Source organism: Neoarthrinium moseri (genome assembly GCF_022829205.1).
Source record: "Neoarthrinium moseri strain CBS 164.80 chromosome Unknown scaffold15_Wmoseri_CBS_16480, whole genome shotgun sequence".
Lineage (NCBI taxonomy): Eukaryota > Fungi > Ascomycota > Sordariomycetes > Amphisphaeriales > Apiosporaceae > Neoarthrinium > Neoarthrinium moseri.
Window position 1 is genome coordinate 13,363 of NW_026055129.1, and position 25,296 is coordinate 38,658.

Consider the following 25,296-nt stretch of genomic DNA (forward strand, 5'->3'; position numbering starts at 1 on the left):
ACATTCGTAAGCGGAGGGTCATATCCTCCGCTGCCTTGACTGCGGGGGCTTTGAATGCTGACGCTGACGCCGAATGCAGACATCAACGGGTATGCAGAGCTGATCGCCCAAAGGATTCCAGGGTCCAGGGTCCTTCAGTGGATGCTCGATATTCCCACGAGCAGACAAGGCGATCTGGCATTTGCGATTGTCATCACACCAGCCTATCCGAAATCCTCAGTTGCATTTCTGATACTTCGTTACTTGATGGTTGCGATCATCAGCGGAGTATGGCATCAGTCCGCATGAAGTCAACTTCCCCGCCAGGGTTGATCCCTTCATACCCAGAACGTGACATACCCGGGCCCCAGTAGTTTCATTGACCAGATCGCAACAAATGACTCCCTTGCAAAGCGCACGACTCCCTCTGATCATCTGAATTCCGATTGCCTTCCCAGCTGCCTCCCTGGCGCGCCACATGGCAACGACTCATGCATTTCTAACAATAGCTTGATCAAGCATCGGCACTTTTCTCGCTCCCTTCCATCGCCTGTCCCGGGTAGCTAGGATCCGCATCCACCAAGAGGCTGAGGGCGCAAGTGTTGGCAACTTTGGCGATTCTATGATCATACTTGCTCGTCTCCATGTAGTTGCTTATACGGCTCCGTGTTGAGTCTTTTTCCTTTGCGGAACGTTGGCCGGCGTGTCACTAACTCCGAAGCATGTTGCACCATATCAATTCCTCGGCGGCCCCCAGCCCTTGATGCATATGTGCAAATAAGGTGGTTACCTGCAGTTGGACCACCCTCAGCCTCACTAGCTGAGAAAGCCGCGGGTTGTTATTGGCTGCCGTTCCGATTGCACCTGTCATGTCGAGGCTGAGTTCAGTTCGGAACATCGGGTTACCGCCTAACAAAGCCGTGTAACCAATGCTATTTTCAAAGTTAGGAACCAGCCGAGTATCGGACGACGGATCAATCAGCTGGCAAGACCATACCCGCAAGGCTGTGGTTTCCGGGCAAGCCATGGGTCTTACGGGTGGATGAGGACACCCATGTCTGTCTATACCTCGCTGAACTTCGTGTACACCGGATGCTGTACTCTCCTCTTCGAGTCCCTGAATCGGCGTAAAACACCCTTGCCTGTATTATGCGATGGCCGCAACCGACGGTTATCTTTGCCCCAATACTCCATGATACGCATGAGCCTTGCCAGCAAGGAATACACCCCTGCTCACCGATTCCAATCGTCCCAGTAAGTGGTTGACTTGGTGGGGAAGGACTCTCGACGCAGAAGTTACCCGTGCCCTTCATCCTGAGAAGCGCCTGCTTATTCCACAATCTAGCTATGCAGACGTGTTCTCTGTCTGCAGGCATGGGATAGTGGCAACGACGCACTTGAACCAAACGGTACGCGACGATACTTCCACGATCCCACTACCCTTGGGCAAGCTGCAGCCAAGAGCACTGATTATTGTGTCGAGTTCCACTGCATGGCCCACCTGAGACCCGGAAATCCTATTGGTTGATGGGGGCCACGACGAGCATATTCTTCAGGTATACCACTGTTCGTGAAGAAACCGCCCCGGCCTACACAAACCTGAGATAGCATTTTCACCAATCCACAACTCTCTTCTCCTTTTTGCACATGTGCCTGTCTGTAACGTGGTGTGAGACTTTTCCCGTTTCTCGATCTCCCGTCAGCTCTCCGCATTCCGGTAAGTGCACGCATACGCAGGATTATGCGTCGGGCTGGACAACGCCAGTAACAATCCGAGACCCCCAATCCTACAGGATCACAACCACCACCACACGGGCGGAGTGCAAACCTCCAGATCCCGCAGCCTTCCCCCGCCATCTTTGCGCCACAGGACACATATGCATCATATTCTCCGCGGTGATTCTTGCTCATCGCCAAGCCAAATGCAAGTAGCACATATCGTAAGTTCCGGGAGATGTGTAAAGTATGCTGCCTATATCGCCTATGAACCGCTGTTTGCGCTACTGCCTCGTATGCAACTATGTTGCTAAATTCTTGAGGGAGCTTACGTAGGATGGCATCGCATAAATCAGACGCGTAGACATGGTGTTTCTCATAGACCAGACGAGGTGTCGGCCGTGCTGAGAGGAACGGCGGCAAGTAAACAAGGAGTGCTGTTCTTATGCATTGAGCGAAAGATCCTTCACAGCTAATGGCTTTGAGTGAGACTTGACTTCAGGAGAGCATCGCACACGAACTTGAGCATGTATTACAGAGTAAGACCCAGCCACCAAGGGTTTGTGCAATGGCATGACAGCTGTGTGCGATCAGATCAATCCCCCGGCGCCCAAAGAAAACCCGCAGTTCCGAACTAGATTAATGCGAGCGAAGGAGTTCTGAGGCATCGAGACAAGTGTAAAATCCTCAACTCCGGAGAGGGGAATATAATTGCGAGCGTAGGAGATTACCGGGTACCGCTGCTGCAACTCAGGGCCACTAGGATAGACACCCGTGCAAATAGTGTTTGACACATCTGAAGCCGCCACGAGTCGTACCCTAACAGCTCCCTCCGCCTCCTGTGTGGTGAAAGTGAGTAGCGCAGCCGTTATGATGTCCCCCGTCCGACATCTTCCTCTCGATGTTGTGGTCGAGGGCGCCATTAATTATTATAGACAGGAGACTCCTTGCGTAGAGACAAACAGGTTTCTCATACTCATTAGATAAAGACAGATTTGGCAAACGATGAAAAGCTTCTGTTTACAGAAGAGTAATAGTCACCATACTCGTCTACGTGCCATGTTTAGCTATACTTTCTACACCCCCCTTGTAAACGCTGTTATGCCCTGGCCCATACGTCTATGAGATCAAGTACACTCTCGGACAGTCGTAGAGAGGTTGCCTTCGAGGCTCTTGATATTGCTGTCACGTCACTTTTGACCGTACGAAGCAATGGGTTAATGGTAGAATTTGTGTCTAGATGGCAGTTAATGGAGCCTGGTACCCATATTTAAAACAGATCATATCAGTCTCGACAAGGACATTTCTCATTACTCATAATACAAGATATATACATGGCTCGCAACCCACCCGAGCGCCGCAATCGCGTACCCAAAAAACCTACGACAGCATATGAACACTACAGCGGCGGCAGCTCCTCGCGACAGATCGGGCACTGCAGGCGGAAGCGCATCCAGCCCTCGAGGCAGGCGCTGTGGAAGATGTGGCGGCAGGGGGTGACCATGTAGGCGCGGCGGGCGAAGACACCGGCGACGCCGCCGCCCGAAGGGTCGGACTCGCCAGCCCGGATGACGGGGACCTCGAGGGTCTCGCGGCAGATGGCGCAGTCGATGGCGTGGATGCGCGTGGGCTTGCGCGGCCCGGCGTCGCCGCCGCCGCTGCGCGTGCGCTCGAGGGTCGGGGAGCTGGGTGCGGTGCCCGACGAGTCCGACACGAGCCCGATGGGCAGGCCGCCGCTCTCGACGCCGTCCTCGCGCAGGATTGGGTGGTACTCCCAGGCCTCGGGCATCCAGCCCCTGGGGATGCCGAAGCGGGGCCCGAGGACGTTCTGCGCCACGAGGATCCAGATCTGCACCCAGATCCAGCCGGCCAGCACAGCGAACGCTTTGCGGTCCGGTATGGCAAAGGCAAAGTTGTCCCTCAGGAGGTAGAAGTAGGCAATGGGGAGGAGGCGCAATACACTTTGGCCGATGACGAACTGCCAAGAGAGGGCTCGCCGGCAGTTGCGGTAGATATTGCGATAGATCTGCGGGGTCCAGAGGGATAAGTAGGTAAAGGCGAGAATGTTGAAGTATATGGAGCGGAGAGTGGGACGCCAGGTGATGGCGGCGAGGGTAAGAAATAGTGTGGTTATGCCAACCATGATGATGCGACCAAATATGCTACTCAGAGTGGTGGCTTGGCTGACGGCTTGATTATTGGTGGCATTAGGAGCGGTTGTAGGCAAGATGGGTCCTGTGTTGTTCGTCACCTCCTGGATCTCAGCATCAATGTCCTGATCCGATGGGATGATGATGGGCGGTGTCGGCGGCGGCGGGTTTGCACGCCGGGCAGCCGTAGAGAGTATAGTATTGGGGACGGTCCCGGGGATTATTCCAGGTATACCGGTAGGAGTAGGAGTAGCTGGCGGTCGTGGCGTATTGCTGGTAGACGTGGCCTGCCTGTCCCGATCCCTTCTTCGCCACTCGGGCTCTTGGACTCTGAAGATCTCTCCCAGAAAGAAGATGCCCGTTGTCGTAGCCAAGCAAGCGGCACCAGTGATGACTAGAGATGGGAGAAGCGTAGTTGAGGCCGAAAGACTCCAAGCCGCAGAGCCAGCAAAGATGATTCCGTCGGCTAACAGGATCATGCAAGCAGTGTAGAAACTGATCCTCCCTAGCGTTGATGGCGTGGAGACTTCTCTCATCTGCCTTTTGAGTAGCTGGACCTGGGAGAATATGACGACGGCAAAGCCGAGCATCCAAGTATTGACGCTGTGTAGCCATTGCTCCTGCTTCCAGCCCTCCAGATGCCGCCCCTCCGTGGGTGGGTAGTCTGGCGCGCCTTTGGTCTCGAGCATGAAAGCACAGTCAGGGGAGTAGACGACTGCAGACATCTGGAGCCTTGGTAAGCCCTCCTGTGGAGCACCTTGTGGGAACCTGAGTTCATGCTCCAGTTCCTCGATGGCTTTGGCCACGTTTTCAGGCCCGGTGAGCGTGGGTTGCACCCTGAGGAGCTCGTTACTTGGAGGGTGAATTTGTACATAAAACACATACTCGCAATGCGGCGAAGGCCCAAGTGCTTCACTGGCACCGTCAAGGCTCGAGCCCCATGGGTTTCCATGGTCTGTGAAATAGCGCTTCTCTTTGGCCTGTAGCACCTCGTCGAGCGTCCTGTTTAACAGTGCCTGACTGGATTCGAAGAACTCGGGGCGAGAGGTGAGATGCGGTAGACCGAATATGCCGGCATACTTCTCGCTCGTTGTTGTCAGGAGTAATGCTCCTTGTCGTGGCCAGTGGACGCCGTGGAGCCTCATCTCATTGCTGCTTCCGGACCCTTCCTCATCGTCGACCGTCACAGTAGCAGAGACGGCCCTAGCCCTGATCTCGGACGGTAGGAGAAGGCCCTTCTCGTGGAGTGCTTCCTCGCTCGGCTCTGTGCCCGCGTCTTGATTATCATGGATCCGGACCATCATCTTGCCCTCCCTGCCAGTGATATTCCTGCTCCAATCGGCGGCCCAGCCGATCCACTCGACCTCTGGAGTGATATTGCTCAAATTGTAGCTTGAATGGTATCTCGAGACGGTTGTCTCCCTCCTGGCCCACGGCCCGCGAACCACGCCCGACACATTCTGCCAGACGGGCGCAGAGACAGTCGGGTCGCCCACGGCATTCCGGCTCCATTCCTCACAGCGGTTCCTGAAGCGCCCGAGATCGTCCCAGGCGTATTTGTCCTCTTCCCGGAACCCCGTCAGGTTCAGGTAGCGCGGCGGCTCGTCGGGCGGGAGCTCTACGTCGGCCAGGCGCGGCGCGAAGTCGCCCCAGCTGGTGCTGTTGAGGACGCCGTGGGCGTAGCGTTGCCGCGCGAGCCGGGCCTTGGTCTGGGAGGGCGCCTGGACGAAGCCGGCGCCGTTGTCGTTGGTCGAGACCCAGAGTAGGAGGATGATCAGAAGGACCACGCGGGCGTTGTCCTGCGGCGGAGGCATGGCGACGGGCGCGCAAGTGCTACCTAGTTGGCAAGCAGGCTTATGTTGTCGCGCATGGAGCACGGCTTTATGGCGTCGTTGGGTTCTCGATCATCGTATCCATGCTGGCATTCCGCAGCAGCCCATCGAGATCAGACTGTGTATAGGAGCATACGCAGGAGGGACTTGCGGCGTGGATTGGTAGCAGGGCGTTGGAAGTCTGGTCGCGTGAGGTCATACGTAAAAGCAGTACGGTAACTTCCAGAGCTCCAGGGCTCGGTCGGAGCTGTGCCGCTCTGGGCCGCGGCCGGGATTCCAGGGGTCTCAGCACGGCCCACCCCGCCGACCCAGGCCTTACCACAGCACCACAGCACCACAGTAATGCGCCCGGGGGCCAGGCGTCCAAGCCGCTGGCGCTGACTGACACTTTCCGAAGCCTTTCCTCAGTCCCTCGCGACGACGACGACGACCAGAACAGCGAACCACGTCTCGTACGCGACAGAAGTCTCCTCTCCATCACAGTGCCGGTCTTCCTTACCGACCCGCGACCATGTCCTCGAAGAAGCCCGAAGAGAATGATAAGACGCAGGAGCCTGCCGGAAATGTATGTCGTGCTACCAACACCCTGGCCCATATCTCCACGCGCATCGCGGCTTACTCGTTTCTCGCAGTCCTCCGATGAGTTGAACGCCGTCCTCGAAGACCTTCTGAACACGTTATCCAACAAATTCGCCGGCGTGTCGAGCGAGATCTTCGCCAAGAGTATGTGGCCTTAGCCCCAGCGCACCGTTCCCTCCTCGACTGGCGCATACGCCCAATAGGTGCGACCAACTGACGTGTCAATGCGAGCAGTGGACGAGATGTCGCGGAGACTAGACAACCTCGAGGCGGCACTGCAGGCGCAGCCGAACAATTCAGGCTCGTCTTCGAAGTAGAGATGGTCAGTTCATGGGAGTAGTATATATGAATGGGAGAGCTACGGCGTTCAAGGAGTTTGGTTGTCACAGAGCCGAGGCCGAATCCACAGTGCACACACACAGGGCATTGCCAGGGTCGACGAATGATTGGGCTGCCATGAGCAAGAGATGGGAGAACACGCAAGACATGTTCATGAATGACTGTCTCGATTGAGGCTTTCGCCCAAAGACTACAGATTTCTGGTACTTGTGGATGCTGTTTCCACGATCCCGGATCCGGGAATGTCATAACCCATCACTCATCACTTCTTCTGCCCCGGCGTCGCGGATTGTGGTATAGTATACTAAGGACGTGATGATATCGCTCTAGTGTAAAGGAATGAGAGGCCTGCCCTTGATGTGATCCCGCAGCTGTCTATCAGCGGTAGCTTCTAGAGCTGCTCCTACAACTCGTCCTTGCTGCCAGTGACCTTGTCGGCGAGGTCTGCGACGAACTTCTTGAGAATGTTGGTCTTGCTCTGGAGCTCATCGACCTTGGCGGGAGCGAGTCCACCGCGCTTGAGGATGCCATCCAGACGAGCCAGCTCCTTGGCAACGTAGTTGTCGCTCTTGGAGAGCTTGTCGAAGACACGGATGTAGTATTCGGCATACTTGTACTGGGCGTCCTTGCCAAGACCTTCGACGGACTTCTTGGCCTCGGCAGCCAGATCCGTCAGCGCATTACCACCGGCGGCGAACTTGAGGGCAATGTGGTTCAAGACGTCAATGGTTCCGGCAGTGGCGTCAAGACCTCCGCCAACAACGCGGTGGGTGCCGACCTTCTCGTTGATGAAGGCGACAAAGTCAGCCTCGGACCGGCCACCGTTGTAGGCCTCGCCGTCGATCGAGCCAGCGGGGAAGAACTTGATGGTCGGGTACGAGGAGACGCCCTGGTCCTGGGCAGTGGCCTTGCTGTTGTCGGCCTCGGCGTCAACCTTGGCGATGGTTACGGAAGGCTCGAGGATAAAGTCCTCGGCGAGCTTCTCCCAGATGGGGGCCAAGGTCTTGCAGTCTGCATTGGGCACGCGTAAGCTTAATTCCAGGAATTACGAGTAGCACGGGTGTTCAGTGGAGACTCACGTCCGCACCAGGGGGCAGTGAAGGCAACGAAGACGTTCTTGTCACCGCCGACGGTCTCCTTGAAGGTCTTGTCGGTCAGCATGTCGACCTGGCTGGGCATCTCGAGCTTTCGCTTGGGCTTGACGCCGGTCTTCTCGGTGATGAACTTGGTCAAGCTCTCCAGATCGCGGCCACCGTTATAGTCCGAGGGCTTGTCGCTCTTGCCGTCGAAGAACTTGAGAGTGGGGAAACCCTGGACGCCGAACCTCTGGCCCAGGCTCCTCTCGGCATCGGCGTCGACCTTTGCGATCTGCACGTCCTTGGAGGACTCGAAGGCATGGGCGAGATCCTCGTAGACGGGGGCGAGGTTCTTGCAGTGGCCGCACCAGGGGGCAAAGAACTCGACCAGGGTGGGCTTTCCGGACTTGAGGACGACCTTGTCGAAGTTGTCGGGGATGAGGTCGAGGACGGCAGACTTGGCGGCGACGACGGCCGCGAGGCCGGTGAGCACGAAGCTCTTGATGAGGACCATGGTGAAGATGGGGTATCTGCTGGCGGGACGGGACGGGACTAGAGCTTGTGGAGATGTGATGGGTATAGGGAAAAGAAAGCACTGCAGTGATGTGAGAAGACAGGCTGTCCTCGGGTGAATGAATATGGAAGTACTGGTTTCAATCCAGCCCCAGCTGTTACGGACTAGGTTTGGTAAGCTACGTAGGTGATAAGTTAGGCGCCCCCCAAGCTCTCTCTCTCTCTCTCTGTGTGTCAGCAAGGCAAGCAGCAACCTGTCAATTCGCCTGTGACGGGGGGGGCAGGGGTGCCGTGTCTTATCGATAACTAGTTAAAGGGGAACTCGGGCGATGTGCTCATCGGCAGCGGCTAAAAAGCCAGGGAGCAGCCTGGATTGGGTGGGCGGTGGGCATTGGACATTGGACATTGGACATTGGACATTGGACAGAGGTCGAGAGGGACTGGGATTCTGGGCTGGGTGTTCTCCAGAGTGTGGCGCTGGAAGAAGAGACTCCAGGTTGTGAGACTGCATCGTGTGGCTGTGCTCCCCGTCCTGCTGCCCGTCCTGCTGCCCGTCCTGCCCGTTGCGTTCAAGCCACTTTTCCAACCCTGCCAGAGTTCGCAGATTCGCGCCAGCCGCCAGAGGGTGGGCCCCACTCCGGCGCACACCAAACCACAATTCTGAAAATAATTCCGCTTGCGTCTTTCTCCGTTTCGAGGGACCATTCGCGACCAACGACCAGACAACCGACCGTCAACCCACAGCACACTCCTGCTTCCACCCACATCCGACAACGTCGACAGTTCGTCAGAAGCCACCGCCATCATGTCTCACGAATCCGTCTGGAACTCGCGCCCCCGCACCTACGGCAAGGGCTCCCGCTCGTGGTACGTTTCTGCGAAAGACTCGATAGGATGGATACCAGCTGGACGAGAAAGGATCACGATGGGCTAACATGACACTTTTTTCTCTCTCTCTACAGCCGTGTCTGCACCCACAAGGCCGGTCTGATCCGCAAGTACGGCCTCAACATCTGCCGTCAGTGCTTCCGTGAGAAGTCCGCCGACATTGGCTTCGTCAAGGTACGACCGGAAACCCTTCCCCCCCTTGTCCAAAGCAGAAGCGAGAGGCCTGCGATCACGGAAACGACCCAAATCCCGAGAGCCACAAAAATACTGACCCTAGCAATCCAGCACCGTTAAGCGTCTTGCGTCCTACTCGTCTCCCTCTCATACCCTTCGCCCAGGCATCTACGATACGAACGCTGTTTTGCGGACATGGAGTTGTGGTTTTTGATCATGGAAAAAGATACGGTTCCTCAGCATATGCCTTAGTGCAAACGTGGTGGGCTCTTATGGAGGGTTTGGGGCTCGGCTGTCACAGGGTCAGGCTAGATCACCGCGACAGTGCACAAATGGATTCTCAATGAACAATGCCTCGACTCTCTCCCTGTTTTCGACTTGGTGAATCGACCTGGACCTGGATCGACGATACAAGAGGAAATGTAGGAAAAGCCCTCGAGATAGCCCGAACGAGACACCCGCCCACCTATCTGCGTATGGGCTTGCCCTTGCTTCGAGTGTCCAGGGATTTGCCCGTGTCCATTTCGACCGCCCTGGCCGCGCAAGCTCCATTTCCCCGGGCTCAACCTGTCCGCTCGCTCCCTTACCTGGCGTCTCCCGACTACAGCCGAAGGGATGCTAGCTATGGCCAGATGCGTTCAATAACTCCGCTGTGGCGCTTGAACGTTGCAGACAGTACACGAGCCACTTACGTCCACCAGGCGAGGCCTCCATACCAGTCTCCTTATGTTTCTCGTAGTGTATCCGTGATATGTCGTAGTCTTGTGGCGCTTAAGCTCACGAGACGAATCGTACGAATAGGCATATTCTACCATCTCCAGGAAAGCTCTGGTATTACGATAGTTGACTTCTGTTACCCGGCTCCCTAACCGCATTACTTCATTCCCACCTTTACTCCCAGAAGATTAAGGAACAGTGGATTGTACGTTGTCTAAAGAATATATTCTCAGAGAACCGGTACAAGACATGCTGAATACTACAATTGCCCGTTCCTCGGAATGATGTTCCGAGCTTTGGTCCATTACCGTATCTCAAAGATCCCGAGCCAGAAACGAATTGATTGATTGATGTCAATGACCGGAGATGCCCGTCCAAGTTCTCAGCTACCAGCTACGAGTATTTTTTTCATGTCTGCTGCTCACTTGAAACGCTCAAAGTATGCCAAGTTTATTTGCTGGAAAATCATTCAACGTGAGCAACGTCTAGCACAGTTGATGCCATGTTATGGAATACAAGAGCTGAGAATGGATCTGCGCAAGCTTTGCACGGCGTTGTGGCTAAAAGCAACAGGTACGTGAAATTGCCTGTGGCTCTACCACCAAGTACTCCTTTGGGTTCGCTCGGAATCCTGAAACCTTCTTTCTTCCTACTTTGGAAATGTGAAGCCAGATCTCCTTTGGCTGAATCGAAATGAAGACCATAGTTTGACACCACAGTCGTGGTGGTAGGTGAATCTGGTGGAATGGGGCACAAACATCGCAACAGACATCTATTTATCATCACGCTACTGTAGAACATTCATTCTTGTCAGTCACTGAGCTCGACTTGTTCACATCAACATGAAGCAGCGCACTTTCTCTTTCTGTGCGACTCTCCCTGGGCTGATGTCTGCATCACTAAAGCCATAACTCCCTGAAATGTGACATTCCTCATCACTTGTACTACTACTTTCAGGCCTGAGGTTGCTGATACTCAGATATTTTCAAACGGTAAGCCTTTGTGCCTCGTGTGTGCAATACCAACTTGTCTGATTATGTTGTCTTTGATGGCTGACAGAAGACATCCAGCAGACTTCTGCAGTTCAGCACTGTCCCCCCTTACAAGCTTAGTGCCCACCCTCACTCGTTCCTCGTAGCAACTGCGTGTGGTTTTGGACATGGTGAATTTTTCGTCCCTGCCAAGGTACAGGAGATGGCATGGCAAAAGTCATCATGTCCATCGTCGTGGCCATCATCATGAAGCGCGCGTGGTTCAATCGCAGGCGTCACCCCCTTTTTACCCCTTTAATTTTTTCCGCCTTTCTTTAAATAATGCTCAAGTTTCTTACTAAGCTCACCCCAGTACAGGTAATCAGAGACCAGATTTGAAATCCAATTAAAGACTTCATCTATTTTAATTTGTAAAGGGGTCAATGGCCACCTGACACCAAGGTGCGGCACAAGATTATCAGGACAAAACAAGTTGGAGAAGGAAAAAAGAGATGTATGAAAGTGCCTTGCCCGTAAGATATAGCTACACCTTAGAGCTTTCCGTCTCTCACATGATTCCAGGTGCCCAGCACGAGATGAACCAATATGCTTGCTCTTGCACTGCGTTCGCCCGACTGCCATGGGGTTTGGGCGAAAGCCAGGGTTGACCAGTGCGAGTCGGCATCGAACGACCACTCCGCCGTGTTGCCGAATTTGTTGTGAGGATCACGGACTGTCCGGGCTTAAAGGGTCTCCTCCCAGGCATGCTGCTATTCACGGGAGTCACAACATGCCACCCCAGATCACAGGTCAGAAGGCTGCAGGGAGAAAGACAAAAAAGATGTGCCCAGCTGATGACCTCCATCCGCTTGGCATTGACCTCTCAAGGATAGGAGTTCTAGCCTGATTTCCCCCGGGACAATGGGGGTGTGTCAAGGGGGTGGTCAGCGGAGGAGGGGGGGTGATCAGGCCGGGGCTATTGATATCGCAGCCCCTTGATTTCCATGCCTGCCATGGAAGGGGCAGCTGGTTACTACAAGGGGTGCTGCTGCTCGACCATTGAGTCGTGCTGCCGGATTTGTTGAGGAGCCTCTGGTTTATTGCACTACATGAGGCCTGGCTCCGCTTCCCATCGCAGCCAGCCAACTGTGCGTGCCGTCTCGCGGGTCCATGCGGACGAGCCGGTGAGGCTATCGCGGACATCGGTGGCCGACAAGGTCGGGGCCCGGACGGACGAGCCGCCCCCGGTCGTTCGCGCACTCCGGTGGCCGACAACAGACGGGCCCGGCAGCAAGGGAGTTTTCACCTCTGGCAGTGCAAAAGCATCAGCCACTGGTTTGGGTGATATCTTGTGATCCATGCCTGCAATATTCACGGAATATATAGCCAGTCGTGTCCTGTCAGGCTCTTGTGCAGCTCAGCTCATGCAGCATGGCCAGTGCCCCCTTGTGAATCAAAGTAAGGCAAGCAAGGATTCGTTAGCCATGTCATTTGGAAGTGGCTGCTGGTGACCCCATAAACGTTTTGTCTCTGTTCGTTGTTTGCTCCACGGCTACAACGGAGTCTCCTTGTCCAAAGGCCTGGCTCTCCTACTGCCAGTCACACCTTCACAAAGAGCCTTGTCCAACAGCCACACGAGTCTAATTTACCACAAGTATCAAAGAGGAGCATTGTAAAGATCCTGTGGGGATTATGCACGAAGCGGAGAATGCTGCTACGAAACCACCGATCATTACCCCTATTTCTACTATGAGATTACTGTTGCTGTCTTGGCTCAACACAAGCACAGATTTCAACAGGGAGGAGGCATCCCCAAAGATGCTACGGAAAGAAAACGAGGACCGTAGGTAGCATAGCATCGATAATTTGCTTAGCTTCCCGCCATATCATGCACATATGCGCCATCCACCCTTGTCAGTCCCGAGGCTCCTGATACGCCTCACCAGGCTTTTTGCGCCATCACTTCCCACCCTCAGCCGCTCCACGGCGATGGAAACAACACAAAATGCGACCACAATCAGGAGGAGATAGTGCCAAGTGTTCCACTCATGTTCCCAGACGACCGGGTCCCGGAGCTCGGCGTCCAAGGCGATCTGACGCGCCGTGTCGGCCCTGTGCAGGGGCTGCAGCGCCCAGTGGCAAAAGTCCTCGCCGCGGAGAGCCAGTCTGGCGGCATCCATCGTCAGCTGCAGCTCTCTTACGGAGCCAACTTGTCCAGCGGGGCAAGTGCCAGCGGCAAACTTACTCTTCACAGGCTAGGTAGTGACCGGCATAGGACGACGCATCACGGTGCGCTACAGGAGGCATGGAGGACTTGGAAGTCGTTGCGTGTGCAAGGTGGCGAATAAGAAATATATTTCCCTATGATTGTGAATGAGACTGAAACAGCGACACAGGCGAAAAACAGTTGGGCTGGTAAGAAATGTCTCAAATGCAGCTGCGGATATAAAACTGACAAGTTTGGTGGCGGGTGTGTAAACTCGACTATAGTGCACCTTTCTACGAAAGCATGTAGTACAAGAAACGCTGGCTACGCGTGCGAGATAGGTGCTTTACCGGACTACACGAAGGCAGGGCACACACAGGTAGAGTAACGTTGCTGTCCTACGGCATGAAATTGCCGGTTTGGACGACGGACGAGGCATCGCCAATTTCGAGGATGACAGTGATACGTGACGGTATGATTTCATCAGAACGACGTTGCCAGCACCACACATTCACGTTCAACTAGAAGATTAAAACGTTGGTTGGATTTCTTTCGTATTGCCATGAGTTCCTCATGCATTCTAAATTACAGGAGCAAAGACATGGACAGAAGGAGTAGAGGGGAGATGGAGGGAAGAGCGGCCGTCAGAACCAGAGGCCGAAAGCCAAAATTTCGAGTATACATGGGGCTCCCAAAAACATTCGTGTTGTACATTGTATCATACCATATACAGGTGTCTCAATAAACTCCTTTTCCCATGATGCCCGGAGTCTAAGCAAGCTGCCGGCTCAACCCTTCCCTCGTACAAGTATTAGTAGCCTTCTGCATTCCTAGGCTTGTCTATTGGATGATTCGGGTAATGATGCCAGTGGCGACAGTGCGGCCACCCTCACGAACGTTGACGCGCTGACCGGCCTCGATGGCAATGGGGTTGTGGAGCTGAGCGACCATCTCCACGTTGTCACCGGGCATGACCATGCGGCTCTTGTCCTCAGCGTCCTCGGGGAAGAACAGGGCACATGCCTCATCAGCAGTACGCAAGAACATCTGGGGTCTGTAGTTCTCGTGGAAACCTGTGTGGCGGCCACCCTCATCCTTGGTCAGGACGTAGAGGGAGATCATGAACTTGGTGTGGGCCTTGACGGTGTTGGGCTGGACGATGACCATACCACGGCGGACGTCCTCGCGGCGGATACCACGCAGAAGCAGGCCAGAGTTGTCACCGGCACGCGACTCGTCACATGACTTCTTGAAGGTCTCGATGTCGGTAACCTTGGTCTTGATAACCTCACCACCCTTGCCGACCAGCTCGACCTCGGAATCCTTCTTGAGGACACCACGCTCAACACGACCGGAGGCTACAGTTCCACGACCAGCGATGGAGAAGACATCCTCGACGGACATGAGGAAGGGCTTGTCGAGGTCACGAGCGGGGGTGGGGATCCAGGCGTCGACAGCCTCGAGGAGCTCATCGATCTTCTGCTGGCCGATCTCAGGACGCTTGTTCTCCATGGCCATCAGAGCAGAGCCCATGATAACCGGGGTCTCGTCACCCTCGAAGCCGTAGTGGGTGAGGAGCTCACGCATCTCCATCTCGACCAGCTCCAACATCTCGGGGTCCTCAATGGCATCGACCTTGTTGACGAAAACGACACACTTCTGAATACCGACCTGGCGGGCGAGCAGCAAGTGCTCACGGGTCTGGGGCATCTGACCATCGGAAGCAGCAACAACGATGATGGCGCCGTCCATGTTGGCAGCACCAGTAATCATGTTCTTGATGTAATCGGCGTGACCGGGGCAGTCGACGTGCGAGTAGTGGCGGTTGTCGGTCGAGTACTCGATGTGTGCGGTGGAAATGGTGATACCACGCTTGCGCTCCTCGGGGGCCTTGTCAATGGCACCGTACTCGAGGAAGTTGGCCAGCCCCTTCTCGGCCTGACGCTTGGTGATGGCGGCGGACAGGGTAGTCTAGATTCGATGTATAAGCCGCCGTACGCATGACCTGGCACGGGATGGTGTGGGCGTCGGCAGGGGGCGTCGCCTGCTCTCCGGTGTTGCTTACCTTTCCATGATCGACGTGGCCGATGGTACCGATGTTGACGTGGGGCTTTGATCGCTCGTAGACGGCGGCGTAGGAGCGGGCGATGTTCAGGGCGGCCGTCACATTCTGAGATCTTTTTAAGGAGTACTGCAGAGGGTTGGCGGTGCTGCCGGCTCTGAGGGATTGGCGCGAGGCGCGCAGGAAAGGCGCCAGTGTTCTGAGTCCTGCCGACATCTTGAAACTACAGACCCGAAAGACTGGGGAAAAGGCAATACAACACGGCGAAGGGAAAGGAGCGGAGATGGAGAGATGGGATGGGATGGGATGGATGATGTCGCTCAGGGCGAGGCAGTGGATGGAAATGCACTATGACCGACAGCCAGCCAGTCTGCATCTGGAGCTCCTGCGACTCTCTGAAATTTTCGCTAGCGCGACGCGGAATCGAACACCCCACCCAATTGGGCCAAACCGCCCCGAGGTCGAAGCTCAGCAAGCCAATCAGCATCGCCAATTTGTAAAGCTGGACCCTCGAGGCTGAGAGCTCTGGGTGATCGATCCATGTATGCACGTCCGTACTGTAAGTTAGTTCCTCAGCCGCTTCGGACGTCCCGCCGTTTCCTAGTCGCTAACATTAGAAATGCCATCAACGTACGATCTTATCATGATCCCCGACGATTCGTTCAAGCACCTGTACTCCCCAGCAGATGTAAGTCCAAGTTTTGAGGTCGTGTTCATTGGAACTTTTGCTGGCTGCACCCCAATGTGGACGCGGATAAGTCAACCACCTCCTACATACTGGAGAAGTCTTGCATATAAGTGATGAATGATTGGAGACTGTCTGTAAATACATGTAAAGTCACTTTTCTCCCGACAGGGATTCGTGATCTCGAATGCTTAATGTAAAGCCAGCAATATCTCATACACCTTTCACTGCTCTCAATCATCTCAATTGCCTCGATGAAGCCATCGACTCCCCCTCGGTGCCCAATACTTGGCCTGTGACCAGGTTCCTCAGAGGGTGCCGGTCGTCAAGCTTATCACCCACCAGCTGCTGGAAGAACCCATGCCGGAGATTGCCCCAGCTCCTCGTCCAATCTCCATGAATAGGATCTTCATGAAGATAATCAACAGGCTCGGCGAAGGCGACCTTTTCGTCGCCTGGAAATATCCCCCAGGGGCTTTCATGGCACTCGCAAGTTGCCCGCTCACCTGTATCGGGACTGTCGAGTTGCGGCGCCGGGGGCAACTTGCCTTCGTTCAAATAGGCTCTGATGTGCCCTATGATGCAAATAGAGGTGCAAGCTAGCGAGCAGTGGCCTTCTGTCTTCTGCTCTACTATACTGCTGTTGGCGAACTGGCGGTTCACCTTCATTGCAGCCCTCAAGGGTGTGACGGGGTCGAGGGTGTTGGTGAGTACGAGGATGGGGAAGCTCGTGTTGATGGGTGCCGATTCATGAACCGGCCCGGTATTGCTCGTGTCTGGCGGCTGTCGGACCTCAATCGGCCAGCCATTACAGACCAGATTCAGTCCTAGCCACTGCAAAGGCCGCCGTTAGCACTTGAGGCAGTATACGCAGGTGACCTACAGTTGGCGGAAACTTACTACATCGGCGAATGACGAAACTTTGGCCAGCTTTTCGAACCGATACTGAAGTTGTGGCAGCGTTTCGTTAAACTAGGCCTCCATTCAGTAAACCACATAGAGGCGAGATGCTGCTCGCTTTGATGAAGTACTCACACCGGATTTGACCCTGTCACTGCAAGATATGGCTGCAGTAGAATCATCTGGTCGTATGGGCAATTGAACCTCACCGCAGAGAAGCCACAGAACTGGTGTTGTGACAAAGACCCACACAGGCTGGTCTGTCCAGAGAGCATCAAGAAACTCGGCCATTATCGGAAATGTTCCAATTGGGTTGTAGAGAGCTGCGAACATGGCCGAGTGGACATCACTAGCTGTCAAAATGACAGGCGTATAGAAGCCAGGTATGAACACGATCTTGGGCTCGGTTCGGAGTGAAGCCAAGATCTGCTCATATCGGGTCGCGATATCCTGAACTTCGTCGCCTTGTCGGTATAGTTTGCATCTCCATCTAGCTTCATGGCAGTATGTGTAGAATTTGTCCAGAATCTTGTCGGCATCGACCATGCTGTCCATCCAGACGGCCTCGCCATATCCATCGGTATCTACCACACCATCGAGAATGACCCGCCCGACTTTGTCAGGATAGAGTCGAGCAAAGGTCGCCCCGAGGACGGTACCGTAGCTGAAGCCCCAATAAACAAGCTTCCCCTGCGTGCCATGTGTTGGGGTATCTGGGTCGGTGTTCATCCGAGTATGTTGCGACGGATCTGACACTGGCGCATGGCGCCCAGCCTTGGCTGCTTGGGCACGTTTCGACGACCCGAGCTTCCAGTCATCCCAGGCTTGAATCACGGAGAGCATATCTCGAGCAACATGTGCAGTGTTCAGGTAGTGGAATATACTATCCTTACCTTGGGCATCCGAGTTGAGCTTGCATAGCTGCCCCACTGCCTTTGCACGAACGGCGTTTTGCGCAAGAGCATGGTCGCTCGAATTGACGAGGCCAATCTCGCGGCCGCCGATGACCCAACTGAACCTGTTGAAAAGGTCCGCATTGGGACCGCTACCCGTGGTATCGGGAGACTCGAAGCAATTGACGTTTGGCGTGGTTGCGCCCACCCCGCGTGGATCGAACCCGAGTATATCATGGTCACCGCCAATGGCCCCTCGCAGCTGCTTATTGTAGAGAGCCACAAAAGTAGTTCCACTACCCCCAGGTCCTCCTGGATTAACCATAAGGGGGGACTCGGCGTATGACGCTGGATCCTCGGTGCGGCCTGGGGCTGGGGATAACACTAAGGCGATGTGCACTTTGGGATGACCGTTTCCCATCACGAGGGGACGGTGATAGTCCATTGGGAGGGTCAGTCTTGCACATTTCAAGTTAGCAGACAAGTTTGAATAGCATGAATGCCATGCAAGCTGTTCGCTGGGTTCAATCTACATGACACCTCTTAGCCAAGACTTCACGAAAGTCGGACGTCTATGCCTATGGCAGGGCTTACTTTGGTCCAATCAACCATACCATGCTGATCATCAACGTTGTCAAGGGGTGTAACGGGAGGGGAGTGCTGCCCCGAGAAGCCGGTAAGAAGTCCAAGCGGATACCGCGCATACCAAACCAGACATAGAAGGCATACTAGTCGGAGTATAACCCTGCGAGCAACCCACTGTTGCCCTTGTGCCGAGGGAAGGCCTTCTATTTTCGACTCCCCAGTCTTTCTGTCAGACAGGTTCTGAAAGGGCGGCATCGCGGAGTTGTTTGTGCACTTCTGTGGAGCAGATGTCTACGTGGAATCGGCCAGGAGCACACAATAGTATTCTGCATGGCCATAACGTTGAGTTATGACGTCGGGAAAGGGCAAGCGACGCCCAGAGGCTGTGCCGCTCCTTGTGGCATTTGATTGGTGTCACTAAACACGTAGGATTACGCCCGGCAGGCAGCCATAGAATGTTTCTCCCTCGAAAAGGTACACAATCTCACTGCAAATCCTTCTCTCCATTATTCCACCACGTATATAGTCAGGTAATCACTTTGAACCACTTGACTTTGGGTGTTATTAAGGGTTCGGTCTGATAATCTCAAAGGGTGTGGCATGAAACGCCGTGCCCCGCTTTAAGCTTCAGTATAGTCGGTTTCGCGCTAATAAAAGAAGCCCCAAGCCAGCCAAGCCCGCAGCAGCATACAAATGTACGTGTCGATCCAGCGGCGCTCTACCGCTCCATCCCTACATCCCTAATTGGATCCATGGCCATATCAAATCTCTGCCTATGCCGGAGGAAGAAACGCCTCCGGTCTTTTGCGTGATTGCCCGACCCCGAAAACCATCACGGCCCCGAGATGATTTCAGGGGGTGACAGCACTTATGGAGCCAGTGTCCATGCTGGCGATTGCACGGCCAACCAAACGGGCCGTCGAGTTCTAATGTCGACAAACAAATCCCACTGTATGTCCGAATCTCTTGGCGGTGCTCCATGTCGTAGTCGAGGAAGCCCGTTTTTGAACAAGGACCCTGGTTACTCGCATTTTGTCCAAGATCCTTCCACCAAAGTTCCGTCTTGGTATGCGTCTCGTCTCTGGGCATCTCTGACCGTCGATCTGGCCCTGAAGCACCAGAATCCTTGGGCACCAGTTACCCACCAATTGCTTCGCCCGTCCCAACTCAGACATGGTTGTAGATCTTGGTCAAGACCTCCCAAGGCTGGGGTACATGTACTGGTGTGATTAGGCAATGCTTGACTTACTACTCTATAATTGTGGCCCTCAAATGGGGCCCTTTGAGATCAACCAGTGGCTTTTGCATCATTACTATACAATATGGGATGAGCTTTCCATTCAACGACGGCGAGAAACAACAATACAACTTTAAATGCCTAGTAAGTGAGTATTTCTGGCTCGCCTGCGTGATTATCCATTCCGGTTCCCACCCCCAGAGAGTAGTAACTACCGATGTATTCAACTAGACTGGGTTTGATCATTAATCTGCACGCGGCTTAGTCGCGTCGCAGTCCAAAGTCTTGGAAGTAAGAGCGCATCTGCAAATATGCTAAATCCAGGCTATCGTGGTGTTTGGGGATCCCGCTAATCACTGCAGCTCGCTGCAACTTTGGGGATGGCGGTTTGCTAGTGTGGCACATATCACCATCAACCATGCACAATGGACCCCAAACACACGGCCGGCAATTGTTAAAAGGACTGAGTTACGTAGACTGACCGGCTGTTTGTTCATGAATTGCCCTATCAGCGTTGTGTGCCTTTCTTGAAACATCAAGGTGGCGGGTTACGGTTCTACCCCTCGGGTCTTGGCTTCTCGAAGTATACCCACTTTCTACCCCAGGCCCAAGACGGCTCCATTTGCGGAGGGCATCTGGGCGAGACTGGTCGGTGACTCGGTGGAGATGCTCATAGGCCACCGACAGCAAGACAAGACAAGACAAGCTCTACGAGGGCACCTCCAGAAAGCTTCTTCCATGTCGCACGCACTGGGCGCCGAGGGGAATCCGTCTTGGTGCTTGGGTCCACGCTTGGCAGGTCTCATGAATGACTGACCCACCCGGCTCTCACAATGCGCTCTAGTATCGCTGTTGCGTCGTGCCGCATTGACGCTTCACTGCACTTGGCAGCCTCAGCCAAGAGCCTCAACGCTACATCAGCTTGACTAGCTCGCGCACGCGAGCAGCAAGGCTACTCAGCGGCGCTGGTTCAGCACGTTTCAAGAGCAGCTCGTACTGTTTATCCTGTCAATCCGCCTGCAAAGGCCAGGGTCTGGGCAGAGGAATCGCCACCCCTGCTGGACTGGCAGTTATTTTTGTTATCATGGTCCAGGTCGCAGAAACACCTTGGCATGGCAGGGGATGCGATTCACCATGCCGTTCGCTCACCAGCTTGGCGGCGAGCCCTCCGTCCCCGGTGGCCAGGCCTTCGCGGCTCTCGACCGGACCCGCTGGCATATATGAAGCTCATCATGGCATCTCATCTTTTCAGTTTTGTTCCTCAGCTGTGCTCGAGTCCAGAATCCGACCCTTTCGTTCCGTTTCTATATTTTCATTCTTACGCTGGTCGCCGCTGGTCGCTTGTTTATACTATTAGTCAATCATTCCAAGCTCTCTCGCCAACTACTTTCAAACAAAACAAATTCGCTACCTTTAATCAGTCAAGATGGTTAGCTATCGCCTCGTCGCTGCCGCCGGCCTTGTTGCCTCGGTCTACGCCCTTCCTTTGAACATCAACCTCGGTGCTTACTCCCCTGCCTTGTAAGTATTGGTTGCCATATACGGACCCCCCCGGGTTTCCACAGATGTCTAATTCATATACAGGGTGGTCGGTGATGGTGAAATCTCTTTCGGAGGTGGTCAAGATGTATCGCAACTCTTCAACACCCTAGAGGGTGCTGCTGTCAACGCTGCTACCGGTCAGTCCAACACCGGACGTGCTGGAGGCGCCGGAGCTGGAGCTGGAGCTGGAGCTGGAGCTGCCGAAGGTGCTGCTGTTGCCCCAGCTGCTACACCCGCTCAACCCGCCACCGGTGCTGCCACTCAAGAAGCACCCGTTGTCGCCGCCAACGCTGCTTCTGCCGACCCGACTCTGTCCCAGCAAGGTAGGACTCAATGAGACTCAAGTAGACCGAGCTAGGCTAATCCCCTGTTTAGCCTCTCAGATCTCTACACTCCAAGGAATGGGCAAGGAGATCGCCCCTCGTGAGGGAGAGTCCCCCAAGGCCAAGCGTGACCTGCAGGGCTTCGACCGTGCCCTCCAGTACGCCGAGAACGCCTTGACCAAGGGACCTGTTGTTCAGCTTGGCACTGGTGAGGGTGGTGCCGGTGTTGGTATTATTGTCGACAACAGACCCGCCAACGGCGCCGCCGCTGGAGGAGGTGCCCGTGCCGGTGCTGAAGCTGGTGCTGCAACCCCCGCTGCTAAGCGTGACGAGTCTTCCGCATCCCAGCCCCGTCGCCGAACCAAGGTGACCACCATGTACGTCCGCCGTGGCGTTCCGGCTGGTAAGTTTATAAGACCCCAATCATGCAGTTACCAGCTATCTACGGCATGCTAACTCGCATTGTCGAAGCTCTGCAGACATCTGAGTTTGAGACCCGCGACCTGAAGTCGGTCCCCGTTGTGGCTGTCGCCCCTGCCAAGGAGAGGCGCGAGGAGGCTGCCGAGGAGAAGCGAGAGACAACCACCAGCATCGATGCCATCAACCTGAACGTTGACGACCCTCAAGGTATCACCATGACCTTCGTCGAGACTTCGGAAGACGACGAGTAAACGATCGATACACCCTTAATCAATTACGACTAATACCAAAATCTACTCGGCTCTCTACGAAAAAGACACTTGTTTCGACGGGCTCCTGTACAATGGCAGCGATGATACCATAGGCGGAAAGAAGACGGGGATGTGGCGGGCGCGTGGTTCGGGGGTTGTCACCACGCGGCACTTGGCTTTTGTTTTTCATTGGAGCGACATGCGAGTCTTCGTTTCCGGGCGTTTTCTGGTCCAAAATGAAGATTTTATTTTCTCTATCTATCTAGGCAAAGACAGCGGGCAAATTGGTTAGGTGGGAGAGAGCCACACGGCATGCTCAGCATACAGAACTAGAAAGGGGCTTACTATAGTCTGCCACTCTTAGTATAAACAGCTTAAAAACGACCGGCCTCAATTTACACGATTCTGGACAAAAAAACAAACCCCGAGATTTTCTCGCTTCCGCATGACTGTCTCTTGTGTGACTATTTGGAAACTAGACATAGATGATACTGTCTCGGCGCTCAAAATAGCAGCCACTCCAAACTGTCACGTTAATCCTCGGTGCCGATGGGGGACAGGCGAGTAGGCGATGGGATGAAAGTAACCCTCCCCACACCCGAGTGCAGACTCGCATGCGCATGCCTGGTCGCCAGTCCCCCCACATTCCAAGAGGGATTGATGTGAGATGATGTGAGACAAGACCGGAAGGGAAGGCTTCCCGGCCTGTGAGTGCATGAAACAAGCATTTCCCAAGACGGCAGTGGCCTGTCCAGATTTCTCGTTGGCAGCGTCGATCCCGCCGCGGCTGCGACAAGGCCAAGAATACCGGGTTACAGACCGCCACTACGTTTGTATGCGTTACCAGCCGGTGGGGGGCAGCGTCAGGGGATAGATTGATCGGAAGTGCGTATATTTGTTTTTGTCAGCGGGCCCGTTGATGGACGGTATTGTGTTTCCATGCGTCTCATTCGCATAATCCCACAACTCGACAGTAACTCCATACCCAATGTAGATGCGTATGGTCCATCTCTACCAGTCTAGATGCCTCGGTTCCAGACTCCCATGCAGCACAATGTAACCCTGCCATTCTGTTCGAGGAGCACTTTCACATTTTCAAGCGAAAGTAATCCAAACTATCATGAATCCATCCCATCCTACGTGCACCGGAACTCCCAACTATGACATTCCTATCCCTACGTGTGCTCGATGGGTCGTTTCGCTTGCTCAAGCCGTCCAAGGCTTGTATCCTTCATTCTTCTGCCTCTGGCGTGTGTTCCAGCCTAGCTTGCCGCTGATGCTATTCACCCAATCCTCGCTCCGGCGGCCCTGCGGCATCACTGACGCGAACGGGAATCTGCTGGCAGAAATAGTCACGTAGTCGCCGGGGAACATCTCGACACGCTCGCGCCCGTCGAAGCTGGCCCATGAATTCGTTCTGGCATCGTATGGAACTCCGATGCGCAACACGATGGTATCCGGAAGGATGATGGGCCGGAAGGATAGTGTGTGCGCGCAGATCGATGTCACCAGCATCACGGGGTTCTCAGGGTGGCAAAGAGAGCCCCCTGCTGCCAAGTTGTATGCTGTCGAGCCTGTCGGTGTCGAGACACATATACCATCGGCGAGTACTGATGTGAAATGCTCGTCGTCACCAAATATCTCAGAATATGACATCGCTGAGATAAAATTAGCTTCGTGTATCATGACGATGCTGGGCCGACTTACTCGGATTCGGACCCCGGTCAACCACAATCTCATTCAGGATCTCATACGTGCCGTCAGGTCGGTGTGTATGCTCGTCATCCTTCTCTTCCCCGATCAGCTCCTCAACGAGATCCCGTCTCCTGTGGGCTTCATCGTCGTCCTCATCACTGCCGTTTGTGATGGATCTCTTTTTCTTCTGACTCCTCATGATTGTACCTTCGAAGCGCAGGCGCAGACTTACGCTCACACCATCCCTGAATGACTTGGTCAATATGTCCTCATATTCGGAAAAATCGAACTTGGTCATGAAACCCAGACTCCCCAGAGCAAAGCTGAGAACTGGCGGAACAATGCGTTGGAAGAGCCAACTAGCATACAATACGGTGCCGTCGCCTCCCAAGGTGATGACAAAATCGAACGTGTGCGGCCGCTTCCTGCACATTTCCTCATTCCAGTATCTCAGTCTGCCGGCAAGCTTCTCTCTGGGCGCGTCTGGTTCGATCTCACCAGCGTCGATGTATGCCTGCCTCGTCTCGGCTAGTAATCCCTGGGCGTCGAATTTCTTGTTGTCCTTCAGCCCGTCCTCAAGATAGACCGTGTACCGTACATCACGCTCGTGGCTCAGCAGCCACTTAGTCACTTCCCTCGTCTTGGGTATCAACTCCTGGTCGTAGATCTTGGTGAGGATGAAGATAGTCTTGGCCTTGAACTTGAGGCGCACACTACCTAGCCTCCTGCTCAACTCGCGGACGCCCCAAGCCATCTCACTCAATTGCTTCTTGGTAAGAAGCCTGCTGTGGAGTTCGGCATGTTGCTCGCTGTTGAGGTCGAGTTCGGATCCTGTCTTGTCGATGGACGACTTCCAAGATTTCTCGTCAAGCTGCCCGGCATCTGTGCTCTCGGCGCTGTCTGGCTCGACTTTGGACCTTGGGGGGCTGCCTTTATCCTTGCCTTTGCCCTTTGGCTCGACCATGCGATCCATGCCATTTTCATGGGTGATGCTATCGTGACCGCTACGTCGCCGATGGCTCTCCAGGATCTGGTGCACCAGGCATTGCGTTTTCCTAGTCTGGCGGTCCATCTGCGGCATTACCGCGTCATTGCTTACTAGGGAGCTTTTCCTACGGTATGGATTCGTAGGGTCAAATGAGACCTTGGCGGCAAATCAGCACTGTAGTTTCTTGACTCATAAATGGGGAAGTAACAGTGGGAAGCGCACCTCGACAGCTTTCAGGTCCTCGTCGCTAGCACTTGACATGTATTCACGATCGTCGTGTTGAGGCTTGAGTTGTTCGTTGTCGTAGTGGACATGCCTCACCATATCCTCGGCCGCCTCGGGTTTCAAAGTGTCTGGCATGCCTGCGGCAGGAGCAAAGCACCGGCAGCCGCTTGAAGAGGCTTTGAGTCGTGTACGAGGCGTGACTATTTTCCTGCGTGGTATACGACAAGCAACGCTGGGCAGACAAGTGTGGCTTTTATGCTTGGAAGCAGTGATGTCGTTGCAACTGGCTGTGGTGGGGCAACCCACAAAGGTAGCGACCCCTCCGAGTTCCAGGTTGCAGGCGGGCCCCT

At 54.6% G+C, this 25,296-nt stretch overlaps 9 protein-coding genes across 9 annotated transcripts; 2 read left to right on the forward strand and 7 right to left on the reverse strand.

The window, feature by feature from the left end:
• Window positions 1-3,094: 3,094 nt before the first annotated feature.
• Window positions 3,095-5,659, reverse strand: JN550_005025 (uncharacterized protein; the record flags this gene model as incomplete). Its single annotated transcript, XM_049316607.1, has 1 exon — window positions 3,095-5,659. The coding sequence occupies one exon, from the start codon at window positions 5,657-5,659 to the stop codon at window positions 3,095-3,097; it is 2,565 nt and encodes an 854-aa protein (XP_049172826.1).
• Window positions 5,660-6,188: 529 nt separating this feature from the next.
• On the forward strand, window positions 6,189-6,573 carry JN550_005026 (uncharacterized protein; the record flags this gene model as incomplete). Its single annotated transcript, XM_049316608.1, has 3 exons — window positions 6,189-6,242; window positions 6,310-6,400; window positions 6,491-6,573. The coding sequence occupies 3 exons, from the start codon at window positions 6,189-6,191 to the stop codon at window positions 6,571-6,573; spliced, it is 228 nt and encodes a 75-aa protein (XP_049172827.1).
• Window positions 6,574-6,998: 425 nt separating this feature from the next.
• Window positions 6,999-8,185, reverse strand: JN550_005027 (uncharacterized protein; the record flags this gene model as incomplete). The annotated part of the gene is made up of 2 exons (XM_049316609.1): window positions 6,999-7,606; window positions 7,675-8,185. 2 exons carry the CDS (start codon window positions 8,183-8,185, stop codon window positions 6,999-7,001), a joined length of 1,119 nt encoding a protein of 372 aa, XP_049172828.1.
• Window positions 8,186-12,039: 3,854 nt separating this feature from the next.
• On the reverse strand, window positions 12,040-12,294 carry JN550_005028 (uncharacterized protein; the record flags this gene model as incomplete). Its single annotated transcript, XM_049316610.1, has 1 exon — window positions 12,040-12,294. The coding sequence occupies one exon, from the start codon at window positions 12,292-12,294 to the stop codon at window positions 12,040-12,042; it is 255 nt and encodes an 84-aa protein (XP_049172829.1).
• A 526-nt stretch (window positions 12,295-12,820) lies between these two features.
• JN550_005029 (uncharacterized protein) lies at window positions 12,821-13,241 on the reverse strand (the record flags this gene model as incomplete). The annotated part of the gene is made up of 2 exons (XM_049316611.1): window positions 12,821-13,100; window positions 13,180-13,241. 2 exons carry the CDS (start codon window positions 13,239-13,241, stop codon window positions 12,821-12,823), a joined length of 342 nt encoding a protein of 113 aa, XP_049172830.1.
• Window positions 13,242-13,980: 739 nt separating this feature from the next.
• On the reverse strand, window positions 13,981-15,418 carry JN550_005030 (uncharacterized protein; the record flags this gene model as incomplete). Its single annotated transcript, XM_049316612.1, has 2 exons — window positions 13,981-15,111; window positions 15,206-15,418. 2 exons carry the CDS (start codon window positions 15,416-15,418, stop codon window positions 13,981-13,983), a joined length of 1,344 nt encoding a protein of 447 aa, XP_049172831.1.
• A 706-nt stretch (window positions 15,419-16,124) lies between these two features.
• JN550_005031 (uncharacterized protein) lies at window positions 16,125-18,125 on the reverse strand (the record flags this gene model as incomplete). The annotated part of the gene is made up of 4 exons (XM_049316613.1): window positions 16,125-16,342; window positions 16,394-16,721; window positions 16,788-16,859; window positions 16,923-18,125. The coding sequence occupies 4 exons, from the start codon at window positions 18,123-18,125 to the stop codon at window positions 16,125-16,127; spliced, it is 1,821 nt and encodes a 606-aa protein (XP_049172832.1).
• A 2,803-nt stretch (window positions 18,126-20,928) lies between these two features.
• JN550_005032 (uncharacterized protein) lies at window positions 20,929-22,038 on the forward strand (the record flags this gene model as incomplete). Its single annotated transcript, XM_049316614.1, has 4 exons — window positions 20,929-21,023; window positions 21,087-21,367; window positions 21,420-21,770; window positions 21,839-22,038. 4 exons carry the CDS (start codon window positions 20,929-20,931, stop codon window positions 22,036-22,038), a joined length of 927 nt encoding a protein of 308 aa, XP_049172833.1.
• Window positions 22,039-23,244: 1,206 nt separating this feature from the next.
• On the reverse strand, window positions 23,245-25,081 carry JN550_005033 (uncharacterized protein; the record flags this gene model as incomplete). Its single annotated transcript, XM_049316615.1, has 3 exons — window positions 23,245-23,696; window positions 23,746-24,877; window positions 24,944-25,081. 3 exons carry the CDS (start codon window positions 25,079-25,081, stop codon window positions 23,245-23,247), a joined length of 1,722 nt encoding a protein of 573 aa, XP_049172834.1.
• Between the last annotated feature and the right edge of the window lie 215 nt (window positions 25,082-25,296).